Source organism: Myotis davidii, unplaced genomic scaffold (assembly GCF_000327345.1).
Source record: "Myotis davidii unplaced genomic scaffold, ASM32734v1 scaffold600, whole genome shotgun sequence".
Taxonomy (NCBI): Eukaryota; Metazoa; Chordata; class Mammalia; order Chiroptera; family Vespertilionidae; genus Myotis; species Myotis davidii.
Window position 1 is genome coordinate 631,801 of NW_006291976.1, and position 20,245 is coordinate 652,045.

The 20,245-nt window shown below is 38.1% G+C and overlaps 1 protein-coding gene across 1 annotated transcript in view; it reads left to right on the forward strand.

Moving 5' to 3' along the window:
* Positions 1 to 20,245, forward strand: part of GUCY1A2 (guanylate cyclase 1, soluble, alpha 2) — a 237,160-nt gene that overhangs the window by 142,932 nt on the left and 73,983 nt on the right. The window contains exon 6 of the mRNA XM_006765341.1: positions 10,317 to 10,802. Coding sequence (XP_006765404.1) covers positions 10,317 to 10,802 — 486 coding nt within the window. The remainder of the gene's footprint in view (positions 1 to 10,316; positions 10,803 to 20,245) is intronic.

Sequence of the window (20,245 nt, forward strand, 5' to 3'; positions counted from 1 at the left end):
GGAGCCCTCCGTCACTGAAGCAATCAAGCCTCATGTTAGTTTCAAGCTGCCTGGCTGCCAGAGGCCATCTTGGCTGGCAGTTAATTTGCATATCTCCCTGATTAGCCAATGGGAAGGGTAGCGGTCGTACGCCAATTACCATGTTTCTCTTTTATTAGATAGGATATATATATTTGAGAGGTTTGGGCACCATCTTACTGAGGCTGCTAAGGCCCTGAGAGGCCATGTGATCTGCCTGTGGTTACTCAGCCAGCCAAGGGGTGGAACTAGACTTTAAACTGAGGTCATTTTTAGTTCCTAAGCTCTCACTAATTTAACGCCCTACACCAAGTATGGAGAGAATACTGGATCAAGCAGCCCAGGCTCCAGTCAGGCCTCTCAACTGTGTGATTTATGGCAACCGGCCTTAGCTTCCCCAATGACAGTGACCTTGATTATATGCTCCTTATGACATCAGGAAGACAAAATGCAACAATGCAACACTGGTAACTCTCTGAAAAATTCTACGTGCTGAGCAAATCCAAGGGGTAATTAAGAGATATTGGATCTCACACAGGTTTTATTTGTCAAACAGACCTTTGGCAAACATTAAGAATACTCACAGAAACTCAAAGCTCTGAATTGGATAACAAAGTAAACATAATTCCTCTCAATAAAATGCTGTAGTGTGCCAATGGTTCACCTTTAATGAATATATTTATAAGCTATTTGATCAACTTGTTCATGTCTTACCTCCGAGGCATCACTGAACTTCACATTCTACTCTTTATTTTATTCAAACCTCATTTTCTGACAATGAACCTTCTACGGTGGGTTTGTGTATGTCCAGAGATCTGGCTCAGGCCCTTGCCTTTTACCAACTTGCCTTATGACAAGTTGTTTTCCCAATGCCTCATTTTCTTCATTTACATTTGTGAGATGAGTGGATTCGACAAAATGATGTTGGAGACAGTAGCTCCCACGTCTAGCCAATTCTCAGAATCACATGTAGGTCTTATTTAAAAACCCGTTTATGAGCTCAGCAATAGGAGGTTCTGACTTCAGAGATTTGAGGTAGGTTCAGAATCCACAGTAAGGTTATCTAACAGTTATTGAAAGCTAATTTTTGCCAGATATTATGGTCAACGTGGTATACAGGCCTGTTTATACTTAAATCATTAAAACTGTTTGAGGTGAATACTAATACCATTCCATTATATATATTCCAAGTTTTTAACTCCTGCTCATTCCTTATAGTCTCTTGTTGCTTGTTTGTCTTTGTGACTGACTAGAGGCCTGTTGCACGAAGAGATTCATGCAATAGGCCTTCCCTTCCCTTGGCTGCTGGCACCAGTTTTCCTCTGGCACCCTGGACACAGGCCTTTGCTCTGGCTGGGCTCTGGCCAGAGCCCTGCCCCCAGCCATCAGGCTTTGCTGCTCTGCTGATCCCAGGGGTGTGAGACCTCGTGGCTCCACTGTTCTCGGGGCCTCACAGCTCCACTGATCCCAGGGGCGTGAGACCTCACTGCTCGGCAGGCTTTGGGTATGTTTGGCTTTGCTCCACCACTTGGAGCTCAGTATGCAAATTAACCACCATCTTTGTTGGTGGTTAATTTGCATATCGCCCTGATTAGCCAATGGGAAGTGTAGCGAAGGTATGGTCAATTTCCCTTTTTGTCTTTTATTAGATAGGATAAGTACAGGGGTGGGGGAAAGTATGTTTACAGTTGTTCATATGGAAAATAATCCAATGATTAATAAATGATAGTACAAGAATGAATTCTGTTTTGCGTGCTCACAAGTCTAAACCTACCATTGCCCACACAGTATATACCTGCTCTAGATTCTAAACCTGATAATCCCAATGTCTACAGATTCTAGAAATCTAAATCTTGTGTTCATTGTTTCTTTGTTTTGATTAAGAAACAAAGAAATATGATTGCTTGATGTTAATCATATTGAGGGTCTTGAGAAATGAAGATGGAAAAGTTTTATTTTTTTTATTCTTTAGAATATTTTTTGTTGTTGCTGATTCCAGAGAGGAAGGGAGAGGAAATGAGAGATAGAAACATCAATGATGAGACAGAATCATTGATCGGTTGCCTCCTGCATGCCCCACACTGGGGATCGAGCCTGAAACCCGGGCATGTGCCCTGACTGAGAATTGAACTGTGACCTCCTGGTTCATAGGTTGACACTCAACAACTGAGCCATGCTGGCCAGGCTGAAGTTGGGAAAGTTTTAGATGCCAGTGACCAAGGCCCACTCCAGCCTTATTTGAGGGGAGAGTGTCAGCTCAAGACTCTCTGATGAAACTCCTTATCCATACACATGTCCCGGGTCTCAGAATCCTGAAAGCAATGTTCTCTCCACATGGCTCTCAAGGCAGCCTGACTTCTCTCTGCCCTGCCAGGGCTCCAGACTAAGGGTGACTTTGGTTTATTTGTTTGCTTTGATTTGGTTATTCCTTTTTCTGGGGTGTGCATGTGGAGGTATCCTTGGAAACCTTTCCTACCTTTTTAAGGGATAACCAGTTCCTCAAAAGTTTTTTTTTTTCCTTAAATCAGAATCTATTTGTTATGCAGCAGCAGGGTCCATCAGCTCTTCATAACTTATACATTTAAAAAATAATATGTATATATTAGAATTTAATATTCTGTTAGAATATAATAATCATGAGGGCAGGGACCATAACGGTCTTAAACTCAACTCTATCTTTTGTACTGAGGAAAGTTCCTACACATAATATTTTCTCAAACCTTCTATGTGACATTGTTAACAACAAAAACACATCTGTGTGACTCAAATATTCCTCCATTTCTTACCCATAATCAAATGAAAAAGAATATCTAGACTAAATGATGGATTGTATATTGGAGTCAGAATTTTACTTGAGAGCTATGCTGTCCAATACATTAGCCAGGAGCTATATGTGGCTATATTCATTTTAATTTAAATTAATGAAAATGAAATTTAAAATTTAGTCTTTCAGTCACACTCATGATATCTTCATCACCACAGGAAAAACATTTATTGAATGACAATCCTATGTATGATAATTCAATCCTCTACCTAAAAACTAGATTTTGTAGCTCTCTGAATTTCTTTAGTCATGGTATGTGCCCTGGACTAAGCAACTACCTTATTATTTCATTAGAAAATTTTCATTTCTTCTGCACTCCAATATCCTTAACTCTATTTATCCAACAGCCTGCATCCCCTCTCTATAGCAATAGGCTTTGCCAACTGGGGTTTAAGCACAAACTCTAGTTATTTCTTTTAAATATTTAATGCAATTCAGTCAAAATGAAAAAAAACCCACTAGTTTTATTATTAAGCAATATATTAAGTAGCCACCCCCAATTTTTTGCCCTATCCCTGATTCATAAGAATGAAATGAGGTATGGGAGAACAAATATTTCAACATAAGTGCACATACACACAGCACACACATGTATAAATAGTACATAATTAGATAATCAAAGGTGGTTTTTGTCTCTAAGGCCTTATCAGAACATGATCGTGTTCAATTGGCTGGTTCAGAGAGCCCAATGCTTTTCACTCATCCAAATACTAGTAACTCAACTCTGTTACTATGAAGGGCTTCATTCAGCCTGATATAACCATGTGTTAGTGCTTTGTTTAGAATTATTTTTGTAATATTCCCTTGAAGAGAAGATACAGTATCCTGTCTTTGCAGAATAGTTTAGTCATAGTTCCAGAAATTTATTATACCTTTTGAAGTGAAGTTTTGTAGACTAGATATATAGGCATATAACCATGGACAGAGCGACAGTGCGGTGACAAAGGCTAACTGCTGTGTTAAAGAAGGATGACTTTCAGTGCTATTCTTGAATGTGTGTGACTTACTGATTGTGTGACTGTGATGAAAAATAAAGTCACATTCACCCTTTGGAAAAAAGGCAGCCTGTGTATGCAAGGTATTACAATTGCATATCAATTTAATATTTCGTGTGTAGTGTGAAATTTAATGCTTGATAAATAACAAAGAAATGAATAAGGAATCTAAAAGCGAAACATAAGCATTTCATTTGGTCCCCTTTGCACAATAGAATGCCAAAACATTTGCTGATACACTTCTTTCAGCTCTGAAGCATAACCCCATTTCCTTTAAAATATTACCTGAATCCTGCTGTGATTTAGAAAGAAAAGTGGCATCAGTCTAATCATGGAACATAAAATTGACTTGGTTATGTAGTTTACTGGCTTATCTGTCAAAACAGAATTCAAATGTATTTTAGGATTAATTTCTGAGATTTAAAGAATAGTAAGGAAACTGTTCTTATTGCAACTAGCTAGTTATTAATATTACTAGAGGCTCAGTGCACAAAAATTCATGCACTCAGATGGGAGGGTCCCTCAGCCTGGCCTACACCCTCTCTCAGTCTGGGACCCCTTGGGGGATGTCCACCTGCCGGCTTAGGCCTGGTCCCCAGGGGATTGGGCCTAAGCTGGCCGTCAGACATCCCTCTGGCAGCCCTGGAGCCTTTGGGGGATGTCTGACAGTGGGGACTGGGCTTAAGCCATCAGCCGGACATCCTTAGTACTACTGAGGAGGAGTGAGAGGCTCCCGCCACCGCTGCTGCTCTTGTGGCTGAGCAGAGCTGTCAGCCCAGCTTGTGGCTGAGCAGAGCTCCCCCTGTGGGAGCACAATGACCACCAGTGGGCAGCTCCTGCATTGAGCGTCTGCCCGCTGGTGGTCAGTTCACATCATAGTGACCAGTCGGTCCATCCTTAGGGTCAATTTGCATATTACCCTTTTATTATATAGGATAAAGAAAAGAAAGCAAAGGGAAGTTGGACACTGTAAGCATGGTCACCTGGGAATCTTCACCAGGAAGCTACAGCTTCACCAGGCATTCCTCCTCCAAGGGGGTTAACACCCCTCCCCTTCCCCATCCAGTACTGGGCTGTGGGGGGTGAAGGGGGAGGTAGGCAAATGCTCAGCAGAAGTCAGGGTGGTGCAGGGGAGGTGCTTCCTGTCAGTCTAGACTGGGAAACAATGGATTGGCTAGGGGTGGACCCCATCAGAAGCATGCAAAATCTTGAAAAGTTAATGGGTTAGTTTGAAGAAGCTCCTGGTTAAAATCCTCAGAAAGAGTTCCTCTCTCTTGTTCTCTGTTGCTCCCTCTTGCTTGTAACCCGCTCCTGCCTGTGTCCTGCATTCTCTCTCCATAGCCGCGTGGCCCTAACAGCGTGGCCCATGGCAGGAGGTTGGGCTGGACTGGATTTTAATGTGAAGCAGAAGCTACAGGCAGGGGCCTTAATTCTGGTCTTGTTGAAGACAAGATTGGATGTCTTTTATGGTGGGATGGGCAGAAATGGGACCTTGGAGAGGAACCCCCTTAATTTTACACCATCAATAAAGCTTTCCATGAAATCCCATCCTCCCATGGGGGCCCCAGGAAATTTATTTCCTTGTGGCACCCCAAGAACTCCACTTCCACCGATAACAAAACTAAGTACAAACACAGGGGCAAATAAAGCAGGCACGGAAAGATAAAACCTCTGAAGTGTTATGTTTTGGAGCTTTTAGCTGATGTTAGCCATAAACATTGTGAATTTTAATGTATCTTGCCGCGACAAAGGCAATGTGGCAATCCATAGAATACATGGTAGTACAATTAGCCTCAGATGTTAATGTCCCTCCAGCTACATATGCACTTTACTATTGAATTTACTTTTCAATTCAGTAAAAAAGCAGCAGATCTGTTTAAATTCCTGTACATTTAAAGTGCTTAACGTAGTACTGGCAGGTTGTATATCCTAAGCAAATGTTTATAAAACAGATGAATAAATGAATGAATGCTTTAATTTTCTTTTAAATTATATTTAGTGTACTTGAGTGAAGCATTTTGCATTGCCTCTTTAAATAAGAATATTTAATGAAGGATTTTTGCTGGAGACAGTAAAAATATTTTTGCAGATTAAAAAAACTGTGGCTATTATAAATGTAGATATAGGTTGAAATTGTAAAATATTAATAGCCCTCTGGGAGAATATTGGTTTTGTTTTAAAATACCTTATTGTTTTGGATAATTATAAGAATAAAAACAAATAATTGCATGATAAAAATAAATAAGCAAGCAAGGAAAATAAACCTTTCTATTGAGCAATTTTTCCACTCAGCATAATTCCCTACAAGTACAGGTAAAATTGTGCCTATATCAATAGAATATTTCTTCCTTTTGCTAAGTAGTTCTCTACATTTGGCTTAACCATTCACCCTTTAAGCCACATCTTGATTGTTTCTTATTTTTACTATTATGAATATGTCCTATGGTTATTGATTTCTAGTTTTATTCCATGTAGTCAGAGAATATATTCTGCATAGTTTTTTTAAATTTGTTTTGATGTTTGTTTTTTAATGTGGCCCAGGATAATGTATACTAAGATAAAAGAACCAATTTTTTCATAGTCTCTCGAAAAAATGCATATTCTGCTACTTTAGGGTGGATCATCTTATATAGGTCAATTAGATCCTATTGGTTTATTTTATTGTTCCAATCTGTATTAGTTTCCTGTGGCTGCTGTTAAAATTAACACAAAGTTTGTAGTGTAAAATAAGAAGGAATGCATTCTTTCACACTTCTGTAGGTTAATATCTGAAATCAAAGTGTGGATAGGGCCTTAGTCTCTCTGGAGAATTTGGGGAAGCATCCTTTCCTTGGCTTTCTAGCTTCTGGTGTCTTCTGGCATGCCATTGTTACATCAATCCAACCAATCAATGTCTCTGTCTCCACATCCTCTACTCTTGTGTGTGTGTTTTCTTTCTGCTTCTTTTTTATAAGAACATTTATGGTGAGGATCAGATGGTGTTATAATTTTTGTTTCAATCACCACATATGATTTAGACACCTCATGAAGAGGACAATCTATTATGTTTACCTGTATTTCTAGTATTTCTGTTCTTTTTTCCTCCCTGATGTTCTAAGTTCCTTTTCCTAATTTTCTGTTTAAAGATCCTTCTTCAGCATTCTTCTGTCCTCCACAGTTTCAGATGAGAAATCTACTGTTATTCAAATGAATGCTCCCTATCCTATATAATAAAAGGCTAATATGTAAATCGATTGATTGGTGGAATGACCGGTTGCTGTGACGTGCACTGACCACCAGGGGGCAGATGCTCAATGCAGGAGCTGCCCCCTGGTGGTTACTGCGCTCCCTCAGGAGGAGCATTGCTCAGCCAGAAGCTGGGCTCATAGCTGGTGAGCGCAGCAGTGGCCATGGCAGGAGCCTCTCTCACCTCCATGGCAGCACTAAGGACCCCTTGGGGGATGTCCGCCTGCCAGGCTGTGAGAGGGTGCAGGCCAGGTTGAGGGACCCTCGCACCCCCCAGTGCATGAATGTCATTCACTGGGCCTCTAGTAAGTAATATGCCATTTCTTTCTGGCTGCCTTGAAAATACTTTCTTTGAATTTAGATTTTAGAAGTTTAATTATTTTGTGGCCTGAAGTGAATTTCTTTGAGTTTACCCTATTTGAGGTTCACATAACTTGTTGAATCTGTGTGTTTATATCTTTCATAAAATTTGAGCCATTTGCAACCATTATTTCTTCAAATGCTTTTTCAATCCTACTCTTACTTCTCTCCTTCTGAGACTTCTATGATATAAATGGTATTTCTTTTTGTTATTGCTCTGCACTTTATTGTCTGTCCATTCAGATTGAGTAAATTGTATTGAACTATCCTCAAATTCACTGTGTCATCTCTATTTTTGAGACTACCCAGTAAGTTTTCTATTGTAGTTGTATTTTTCAGTTTTATAAGTTCAATTTGGTTATTTTGATATCTCCTATTCCTTTCTGATTTTCTCATTTTTCACTATTTTCAAAAGAATTTGTAATTACTTGTCAAAACGTTTTATGATAGCTTCTTTAAAATTCTTGACACATAATTTCAATACTAGATTCATTTCAGTATTGGCATCAATTGATTGCCTTTTCTTGTTGAAGGTATGATTTTCCTGAGTCTTATTTTGGTGTTTCGTTTTCTATTATATCCTGGACAGTTTGGCTATTATGTTAGAAGACTCTAGATCCTATTTAAATTTTTTATTTTAACAGACAACCACACTGTTTAGGTTCGGCACACAGGTCCTGTCCTACTTTTGTAGGCTGTAGTTGCAATGACAGTGTAATTTTCAGAACATATATGGTACTGTTTTCATCTGCTTGGTTTATTTCATGCTTCTTGGGCTCCCACTGGTCCTTGTTAATGCTGCTTCACGGGGCAGATCAAGCTCCCTGAGATAACACTTATTTATTACATATAGAAAATGCCATCTAATATCATTTATGCATATACTCATATGCTAATTCCATACTGAATAACAAAAAAGCAGAAAGGACCATTTGTGATGGGAAATGTGGAAGTTGATACAGAGGAAAAAAAGTGAAGGAAAAGAAAAAGGAAGAACTAATGAGGAAAACAAGTGATGAGAGAGACTAAATGAAGCGAGAATGCTGAAAAAAGTGTAAGGCCAAAGAACAAAGGGGAGAAGGAAGGAGAAAGCAAAAAGGAGAAGAAAAAAAAAAGTGATTAGAAGAAAATATGAGGAAGGAAGGGGAAACAGACCCCAGTAGAAGTCTAAATCTTTGAACATCAGAGGTTTGCTTTTACCTTAATTTTAAGAAAATATTAATATACAAATTTTTACTATGAAGTTGTATATTATGTATATCTTTCTTATTATGCCTTTAATATTCCAACAATGGAAAATTGTATGTAATTAATAGCACCTCTTCCCTCCAAAAGCAAATCAGGCATATGTAAAACAATCTGGAAATTTTTTCAGAACAATTATTTTCTTTGTATTCAAATCGTAGTGTGCATGCAGTCTTTTGAAAGTTTGCCTTGAATTGAAAGGGTCCTGTTTATACTATTCTCTGTGCTGTATAGATTTGGCTCCTTCCCCACCCCCATACTTCGATATCTTTGAAAATAGAACTTTATTTTATCTTTTTATGCTTATCATCCAGAGGTGTACTAGTAAATAGAGAACAACAAATACTTCAATGAATAACTGGGAGTATTATGTATAAAATAATGAAACACCAAACACTAGAAGAAATGCGTAAGATAAAGTGAACATTTGATCCCATAGAAAGTATAACATCAAGCAAGAATTCAACTTTATTTCCTTATGGAGATTAGATCTTGGTGATGGGTGCAGGGGGGACAAAGAAAATCATAGTTGCAGACTTTGGAACCCAGATCTCTATAGTTTTACACCATATTTATTCTTTGCCTCTTGTTTCATCAAGTAGCCTAAGTACTTTATGCTGTGAAAAATAAAGACAAATACATTCATTGAGTATATTCGTGGCAGTGGAAAGCAACGTGGGTGAAACTGATGTACAATCTTGGTTGGTCAACTCAGGCTGTTCTTTCAGGTAACTGCAATCACCTTCCTGTCCAGGTGCTCTGAGATACCTTATTTTAACCCCAGCAACTTATGTAGACGGCTAGATTGTAAGTCCATACTCCTTTCCTATGGTGCTTATCCCCTCTGAGTGGGCACCAAGCTAAGATGGCATAAGCTGGTGTTCATTAAGTTTTCCATTAAGCATCAACTCCCCAAATTCATCAAAAAGCACAGGAAGAAGGAATAGATTTAAATTACTAGATCTTCAGATACTTTATATTAAATGAATTTCTTTAGTGCTATCTTGGTTTAGGAGGTTTATTTTTAGTTTATATTGAACATGCTGGTTGAATTAATATCTGACAGTTACTTTCCAATAATGTTAGCTTAGTTATATCTAGTTTAAATTTTTATTTTTACGGCCAAGTGAATTGTCCATTAATATAGTCAGTGCAAAGACTGCTATATAGTCAAAGGACTGTCGCTGGTGGAAACATGACTTATACAAGGCCAAACAATTATTTTGATTTATTTTCATCTCTTGGACTTATTCTCTGAGTGTTATTTTAATAACAATTAAGTGTACTGATTTTGTTATTATTAAGAAGATTGAAAGTTTCTGAACTGGCTCATGAACCAGTTTCATTATGTACCTGGGTTTAATTTAATTTTGAATGACAATGTTTTCCTATTTATTTCTCCTTGATCTCAGACTTCATTTTATCATTGTCTTTAGAACGTGGCCAAGTCGAAAACAATAACAAATGTTTTGATTCAGAACCATAAATTTTACACTGGCTGTAAATATTAAATAAATTTGCTTGAAGGAATGTAGAAAGTCAGTAAGGCTAATAAAGCATTTCTTGCTTTTCCTCTTCAGGTAATAATTGCATTTTTGTGAATCTACTATGTGAAAAACACTGATTAAAATTCCATGTTAATTTTGCAGGTGATGGAAGTCAAAGGACAAATGATCCACGTCCCAGAATCAAATTCCATTTTATTTTTGGGCTCTCCATGTGTGGACAAGTTGGATGAACTCATGGGCCGGGGACTGCATCTCTCAGACATCCCCATCCATGATGCCACCCGAGATGTCATTTTGGTTGGCGAGCAGGCTAAGGCCCAAGATGGCTTGAAGAAGAGGATGGATAAATTAAAGGCAACTTTAGAAAGAACTCACCAGGCCCTGGAAGAAGAGAAGAAGAAAACAGTGGATCTTCTATACTCTATTTTTCCCGGTGATGTAGCCCAGCAACTGTGGCAAGGGCAGCAAGTGCAGGCCAGAAAGTTTGACGATGTCACCATGCTCTTTTCGGACATAGTTGGCTTCACGGCCATCTGCGCACAGTGCACCCCCATGCAAGTGATCAGCATGCTGAATGAGCTCTACACCAGATTCGACCACCAGTGTGGATTTTTGGATATTTATAAGGTAAAGGGGTTTAATTATTTATATGTAAATTCTTTTTAATAAGACATTGTGATCTTAATTAAATTGTAGGGACCTACTTTTCTTTTTTGTACTTAAACTGGATAATAAATTATTGATACCTCTTATTTAGACATCTGTGTACAGACATCTGTGGTCGCCCCATGCTGCCTGCTTGTTCGGTCGTCTGGTGGTCCCTCACGAACCCCCCTGCTAGCCTGGTCATCTTGTGAGGCCGTGAGGGTTAATTTGCATATTACCTCTTTATTATATAGGATATGTTTTTGATCAGAATTTGAACTGAGGCTTGTCTTATTCTAGCCTACAATATTTCCACAAGTCTAGGCTGTGGTCTAGACAAAGATGAAATACTAAAAGCAAAAAATAGAGCCTGTTTCAGGACTAAGTTACATGATCAATAACTACAGTTATATTGTCGAGTGATAAGAAAAGCTCTAAGAACACCTTAACCAAAGCCATTCCCCCCCTTTCCAGTAGCAAGTAGTTCAGAGTTTCGAGAAGCTGCACCTTAAAAGTTGGGCATTCTCCCACCTGCCATCCTCCCTGTGTGTCAGCAACCAGTCAGCATCTTCTCCCTATTTCTCCTCACAGAGACATAGCATATCAAGAATGGGGCAGAGGGATCTACGATCTAGAGTGCAGGCAGTAGGCATATAAGTTTAACATAATGAATCTTTTTTTAATCATCTTTCCCAGGCGGCTCTGAAAAATGGTGCTAATAAAATACTTTTCTCTGTTGGGGTAGGAGGGCATTCCCTCATCAAAACTCGAACTGGGTTTGGATATGTTGGTGGAGTTAAACATCAAGTATCGATTTCAGGCTTGGGTTGGGGAGAAGGAGTAAAACAAGATGGAGCAACCAGGAAATGCCAGGAGCAGAATTCAGTTAGATCAGGGAATCTGATGTTAAAAATCTAAAAAGCAACAACACAAAGTTCATATTGGCAAGGGAATGCAAGTATTCTAAGTCCAGGTAGGAGAGCTAAGTCCCGCAGAGTAGGAAGGGGCAGAAATCAGACTCAGGAGACACAAGACCTTGGGCCTGGGTACAAGGGGACTGGAAATGGAAACCAGGCAGTGTGTCCTGGGAGAAGTAAGAAGATGGCATCAGGACACACTTTGATACAAAACCAAAGGCTTTTCCCTGGCCAGGAGCAGATGTAGAGTCAGAGAGGAGCCCCTCTCTAGAGTCAAAGGGAACCAACTTGGGCAACTTCATCGAAAGACAGAGATGTCTTTTGAGACCTTAAATGCCACAACAGGAACTAGCCAGCCGTGGGCAAACTACGGCCTGCGGGCCGGATCTGGCCCGTTTGAAATGAATAAAACTAAAAAAAAAAAAAAAGACCGTACCCTTTTATGTAATGATGTTTACTTTGAATTTATATTAGTTCACACAAACACTCCATCCATGCTTTTGTTCCGGCCCTCCGGTCCAGTTTAAGAACCCATTGTGGCCCTCGAGTCAAAAAATTTGCCCACCCCTGAACTAGACCCACAGAGATGCTAGAATTAGCAGGTTATTTCTATCCGTTCTTGAAAATGAATAAAATATATTTGGGACACTCATAGCATTAATTCAATTTGCAAATTGCTAGATACCTTGAGCTCTGAAAATCTTCAAAGACCAGTGTAAATACCCTATTGACTTTATAAGCTCCACACCTCCACAGATACAATAGCAATAAAAAGGACTAGTAAAACCATTAAGATCATGTATGTTTCATTTAGTTGATAAGTGTAGATTGATATGTGTAGATTGTTTAGTCTCTCTTTAGTCTATTAACTATAGATTCCTATTAACTATAACTCCTTGGCTACTTTGTGGCGGGGGGGAAAAAGTCTGCACATTCTAAAAATAAATACAGACTGCAGAAGTAAACAGGATAGATATCCATGATAGAAAGGTTTATGTAGAAGGTGATCAGTATTCACTTTTCAGTGGGCATGTTCACATCCCAGGGAAGCTGAGAGCCAGGTGAGCCCTTGGATTTATATGTCTTGGTGCCGATCCCCAAGGCTTTGCACCGATGCGCTAGCAGTTTGTAAATTAGAGAAGGAGCTATGTCAGATTTGAATCCCCCTCTTAAACCTCCTTGGTAAGGGCTGAAAGCAGACGTTTCTCACATCAAGTTACAAGGCTGCGGAACTCTCTGCCTCAGGAATTTTGATGTGTCTTGCCATTTGACAGTATGGAGCTCCTGCAGCGGCTGCTCTCTGCACCGTCAGCCAGGCTTCAAAAAATACAGCAGAATCTCAGGGATATCGCTCCAGTGTGACCTGGATTTTGCAGGGGGGGTGGCGGGAGGTGGCTGTGGGAATGAGGTGCTTTCTTTTCCCCTTATTTTGTTTTATGATAAAAAAGCCTTTTAAGTACTTAGGTACTTAGGTTATTCTTGGCATTTTATAAATATGTATATAACATGTTACTCCATTTCCCAGCACTGAATGCCAGGTCCATTTAGTAAAGAATGAACGTTTCATTCTCCGCCCCCTCCCCAAGATTTACATATTTTCTGCTTTTGAAATGAAAAGCTACTAAAGATTTATGCTAGTTCTTTTTAGTGGATTCCATCAACATCAATGCCTTTTACTTTTGCTGCTCTTTCATTGGAAATGAAGTAACAGTATCTTCCTAGAAAATCTAGAAAAGAGGAATTTCTGAAGTGAAAAAACACACGCTATTCTATTCATTTATTCACTCAATCAATAAGCATTTTTGAGTCACTCACTTAATAACAGGGCATGAGTCCCATAGAAACCTATACAATGTTATGGAAATTAGTATGTATTTTTAGCACAATTTTAATGAGCAGAAAAGAACTAATTTATATGCTTTAGAAGGTAAGGTGAAAGTCACAGATAAGCATTCTGTTCTGATATCTTTTCGACTGGTGGGATTATATTGTCGAATTTTAAAATACCCTAAAAATTACCTGACAAAGGTTTTGTTTCATTTATATGTTTGCCTTTGGCAAGCACTTAGGCTGGAGGTAAGGGTCAAACAAGGAGAAGGCTGGATCCTTTATCCTGTTGCTCTCAATCCGTTCAGCTAGAGCTGCTGAATCCCAATGCTGGCTTCAGTACACTATCCGGAGTTTTCATCTTTCCACCTTTAACCACTTAGTTAACCTCTCTGCTTCAGTTTTGCCATCTGTAAATAGACTCATTTTATCTACCACATAGTTATAGTTTTTGAGCTTTTAAATGAAATTTATGTAAAAAGCTTATTACGATATTATATCCATGGCAGTAAATGTAAATGTTAGTGATCATTCTTCAAATAGGTGTTTCTGGGTATGTATGGTGAGTGTGTTTCGTATGCATATGTGCATGTGTTTGTGTGTACATAAAGATTGTGTAGCTGGTGCTTATTACATAAAGATAAAACGCCTATTTGCTCAAGTTAATCCTTTCAGGTTATTAGAACTACATTGTCTGCCAGAGGAAGACTGAAGGGAGGGTAGGTAGAGAGGTAACAGTAGGGGGAGAGACATAGATCCCTGAAATACAGGATTTGTCTGATCTTTACTGGGTCCTTATGGATCTTATTTCTCCAAGATGGGTCCACAGTTCATCTGCATGGCTTAGTTTTATCTAAATAACTTGAGCCACAATATGAAAGTCATGAAGACAAAAGTGTTGCTTTAAGTCATGTCGACTTGTGCCATGTCTTGACCAACACTATGAAACTGAACCTAAAATGTTTATCTTTTTATATTCTAATATGACAACTGGGATTTTTTTTTCCTCTATATTCAGAGAACATTTCCTTTTACTCTTGTGGCAAATTCTGAAACAGTTAAAAAGCTAAAATAATTTGGATTGCCAAGCAGAAATCGAAACTGATAAAAGTGTCTTGCTGAATTTATCAAAGTGTTTTGGGGTTGTTGTTTATACCCCTGTTGATTTTTAATTTCCTAAAGAGTGGCAATTGCTAAGATATTGATGTTTTTGATTTGTAGAATACTGAGTATTATGGACTGAATGTGTGTGTCCTCGAAAAATTTAATTATTGAAACCTGTCTCCCAGTGTGATGGTGTTTGGAGGTGGAGCCTATGGAGGGTAATTAGGTTCAGGTGAGATTATAAGGACAGGGGCACCATGATGGGATCTGTGTCCTTATAAGAAAAGTAAGAGATCAAAATTCTCTCTGCCAGGTGAGGACACAGGTGGCCATCTGCAAGCCAGGAAGGGGCCCTCACCAGTGAATGGAACCAAACTGGCCAGGACCTTGATTTAGGATTTCTCAGCTTCCAAAATTGTCAGAAAGAAAACTCTGTTTTTAAGCCACCCGATCTATGGTATTTTGTTCTATCAGCCTGTATGCAATCAGACACAAAGGAAATGTGTATCAGTTCTGAAAACAAGTCTGAAAATTTATGATGCATGTCTCTAGCAAGTTTTCTTAGTGTATTCGGTCCATGCTGCTCAGATTTCCGATGTCTGTAAGGGTGAATATTACACCATGATGCCTTACGCGGTTTATGTCATTACAGAATGTCTAACTTTTGTGTGGCCATAAACTATAAAGAAATTCTGAGCTAAGCTGTTTGTCACTAACACCTTTTTCAAAATAGTATGGCAAACTAGCTTTTATTTGTGTCCATTTTGCAAGTTTTACCACATAGTGAATTACTTCAATATGTTTATTTTAAAAATCCACCTAAAATACCAACTTCTCTTCATAAAGAATTATTGTCATTAAGTAGTAATTTATTTTATCCTGAGGTCCTTTAGCAGAGGATTTCTGGCATGCTTCAGAATGGGAATATGTCAGTTATGTTCCCATCAGGGTTTATCATGCCTGGCTATTGTATGAGTCTATGAAAATAGAAATTGATCTAGATCAGAGACTTCTCACTTACACTTACCTGAGAGGATAGCATCAGTGCCATCAGCAAATCATATTGAAGTTGATAGTTTCTATTACCTTTTTCACTAAACCTGTAATGAACGCTGTGCTGTAGGAGAAACATTGTGCACAATCCTCCCTCTGCTTACCAATTAGCAACAGTGACTTAAAGGGTACAGATTCCTTAATGCAAAATGGAACGAAAGGGATGGAATTCACATTTACTCAGTACAAACTGTGTTCCAGATGCAGTGGAAGATGCCTTTATTCTGATATTTGTTTTCCAGGAGAGCCCTGAGGGATGGGTGCTGTTACGTCCTTTTTGAAGATCGGTGTAGCAAGTGGCAGAGATATTATTGGAATTTAGTTCTGATTCAGCTAAAAGCTTGTATTTTAGAAAACAATGGCAGAAATCATTTACGAATCAGATAGCTAATGTTCCTAATTAGTTAGAGGCAGAAATAGGACCAAAGATTGTTCTAGCATTTATCTATGTAGACTTCATAAATTGGTATCCTGTAACTTTGACAATCCCCAGGAAAATTTTATACCTTTAAAATGAGAACAACAGTATGTCACAGGATTGTTCACAGGGTGAAAAAAGCTAATAGCAAAAGACCTTTTTATTATGAACAAGAGGCCCTTGACATAATAGTTGGAGGGTGAGCTTAAATTTTTAAATTGCAATTTGAATTTTAGCCTAGAGTTAAGAATATAACTAATCTCCTTTTTAAAGACATTCAACAAATCTGCACTAATTAGTATGTGTGGCCTTTATAAAGATTTGTTCTCTCTGGCTCAAGGAGAATAGAGAGGGTATTGATGCAGAAGTTAGAAATTTCAGCTTAGTGGAAGATCCTTATGAAAGTCAGTGTCCCAACAATGAAAAACATTGTCTGCAGCTGTATGATCTGGTCATTGGAATGATTAACACAAGCTACAATCTTTTGATGGGATTGACAGCAGAAATTCTCAGAAAGTCATTTCATTCTATGAGATTCTAGATTCTAGATACTCAGTGTTGGAGCTGTATTTGGTTGGCTAGGAAAATGTCTCCAAAGTGCAAATCAATCTTGCTGACTCCCTATTAATAGGTTATTCGTGTATGGCAAATGATTTGGGTATATGTTTATTTTATAAACATTTTTAAAGTGGAAGAAATGATAATGTAACTTTATCTTAAATTCGAGTGTTTTGTAGTGAATGTTTATATATTTTGATGCATTTTTCAAGCTTTGAATTGTTAACATGGCTTTGAACAAGTTGGAAAACTAAGAAATCACTGAGGCAAAATTCTTGTTAGACGGCTGATCCAGGTATGTGTGTGTGTGAGTGTGTATGTGGCTATGTGTTGAAATCTATGAAAGCTACCTATTAAAATAATGCTGTTCTTAAAATAATGTAAAGGAATATTCTAAAATATATTCCTTTGACTTTCAAAATTTGATATTGTACAGATTTTTTTCTGTTATCATAAAAATAAAACCGTATGCCTCTCCCTTTTCCACTTATTACTAGTGTCACTGCCTTGTAAACTGTAGGTCCTATTTCAGACCGCTGATGAAAGAAGGTGCTTTGACCATTAGGAAGAAGTCAGATCAGCACTATTGAAGCTGCTTATGACAGTGCAATCAATGACAGTGAAATATAGGGGGAAGGGTATTAGATATAATTTTTATTCTGTCCTTTTTACTTAAGTCACATGACCGATCTGTGCCCAACTTCTACTTCTATAAACTGGAAACAGTGGTATTGGTCTCACATTTTCATTGCAGGTGACACATCTGGAGTCATTTATATGAGAGAAGACTAAGGCTACAGAGAGTGTCATGAAGAATTTGCTGTGAAGGGAGGGTAGGAGATTGATTGTCTTAGTCCATTCAGGCTTCTAAAACAAAAAGACCATAGAGGAGGTGGCTTTTAAACAACAGAAACTTATTTATCACAGTTCTGGAGGCTGGGAAGTCCAAAATCAAGGTGTTGGCAGATTAGGTAGTCCAGTGAGGGCCCACTTCCTGCTTTAGTGATGGCTGTCTTCTTGCAGTGCCCTCATGTGGCAGAAGGACAAGGAGCTCTCTGGGGTCTCTTTTAGAAGGACACTAATCTCATTCATGAGGGTGGAGCCCTTACAAAGGTCCCCAATTGCTTTCCAAAAGTCCTACAACCAAATATCACATTGCAGATTAGGTTTCAATAAATGAATTTTGGGGGGACACATTCAATCTATAGAAAGGCTAATATTTGTTGAGTGCCTCAAATGTGCCAGATATTATGCTAAATTCTTTATATGATTCTTAATTTATTTTATATTTAACCAATACTTATTGATTATTGTCTTTGTTCTAAGTACTAAATTAAGCAGAAGGGCAAAATGGTAGATAAGACAGTCATGTTTCATATTGTTAGTTGCTTATAACTGAGCATTAGGGATAGACATTAAATAATTAAATAATACCTAGTTAATGATTAATTAAAATTACAATTATTACTAGGGGGTTATAAAATTATCTTCTTTAATCTTTTCAGAAACTTTGCAAAATAGATATTATCTCCCATTCACAGAAGGATAAAATGAGATTTTAAAAAGCTAAACAGCTTGTTTGAGCTCACAACGCTGATAGGTAGTTGAGTTAGCATTGCTCAGTCCTTTTCTATTCCATCAGGCATCTCTGGGAGGTCTCACACCTAAAGAAACTGAAGAAATTAAAATTAGCACAATATAAATGATCCAGAAGTAATTAGGAGCTAAAACCTACACATGTTTTGGGCCATTTCAAGAGTTTTGGTCTTAATCATAGGAGTGATCCAGCAATTGTGACGTCATTAAAGAGTTTTGAATGGCAGTGTGACGCAAGTAGATTTGCTTTATGAAAATCACTTTAAAATGGGGTGGGGTATAGGTTTGGATAGTTATTAGACAAAAGTAGAACATAAAGACAGTTTTGCCATAATTTAAATACATACCTTACCTGGGCTGGCAAGATACAAGAGGTTAAGTCAATACTGGAACCTTGAATGAACTGGTCAAGTTTGTCTAGTTAGTGGAAATACTTCCATTCCACTGTTTACCCGATCACTGGAATATGTTCTTATTTTGGCATTATGTAGACTTAACCTGAGTTGATAGAATAGACATATTTTGGAGTCATTTAACAGCGACTGAGTTTTAAAGGTAATTTATACATTATCTCTATTGACATCGCTCTTGATAGAGATGTTTATAATACAATTTGACTCAGTCATAATTCTTGAAGTGTCTACTATACTAGCACTCTGCTAGTCCCCGTGGGACTTAAAAAAAGATAACCAACATATTGTCTTTGTCTTCAAAGTTAAATGACTTAGCCATCTAGACAGGATGATAATTAAAAAAAAAGTATAAACACAATGACTGCAGTATAAGAGGTGTAGAAGCCAAGTTTTATTGGGGTTCTAAAAGAAGCAAAGATGATATCCTACTGAAGGATTGGGGACACTTTCAGAAAAGAAATGACTTGAAAGGTGGATGTGGAAATGTGACAAATTTGGCTCATGGAAGAGGGGTTGGGGAAGGCTTGTCTTCTGAACTGTAATTAATCTGGATAAAAGAAAGTAATTCCATAGATACCTGAGGCTATTGGGATTTATGGACGTTAGCTTATGTTTATTTAAAAAGTGAATTTTTAATATTTCCACTTGATTTATTAACTGGGCTGTCCTATCTACTTCAAGAAAAAAGACTTTATTTTTCCCAAAGCAGTTTTATGTTTACAATAAAATTGAGAGAAAGGTACAGAGATTTCCCATATACATCCTGCCCCATCGTCTTCGGAATTATCAACATCACTCACCAGAATGGCACATTTTTACCAAGGATGAAGCTACATTGATGCAGCACCCGAAATTCATAGTTTATCTTGGGGCTCACTCTCATATTTCACAGCATGTGGGTTAAGGCAAATGTATAATGGCATATATCCATCATTATAATATCATACAGAGTATTTTAACTGCCCTAAAAGTTATCTCTGCTTCACCTGTTCAACCCATCCCCTCAATCACAGGCAACCACTAGTCTACTTACTGTCCTCACAGTGTTACTTTTCCCAGGAATTTATATAGCTGGAATCGCACAGCATGTAGCCTTTTCAGAGTTGCTTCTTTCACTTGGTAATGTGTGTTTAAGTCTCCTTGTCTTGTCATGGCTTGATAGTTCATTCTCTTTAGTGCCAAATAATATTTTGTGCCTGGATGTACCACAATTTATTTACCCGTTTATGTACTGAAAAGTCATCTTGATTGCTTCCAAGTTTTGGCAATTTTATACAAAACTGCCATAAACACCTGTGTGTAGGTTTTTGTGTGGACATAAGTTTTCAACACCTTTAGGTAAAGACCAAAGAGCACAATTCCTGAATCATATGGTAAGGATATGTTTAGTTGTGTAAGAAATCACCAAAATGCCTTCCAAATAGACTGTACCTTGTTGCGTTTCCAGCAGCAATGAATGAGAGTTCCGGTTGCTTCACATCTTCATCAGCATTCAGTGTTGTTAGTGTCCTGGATTTGGGCCATTTTAATAGATGTGTA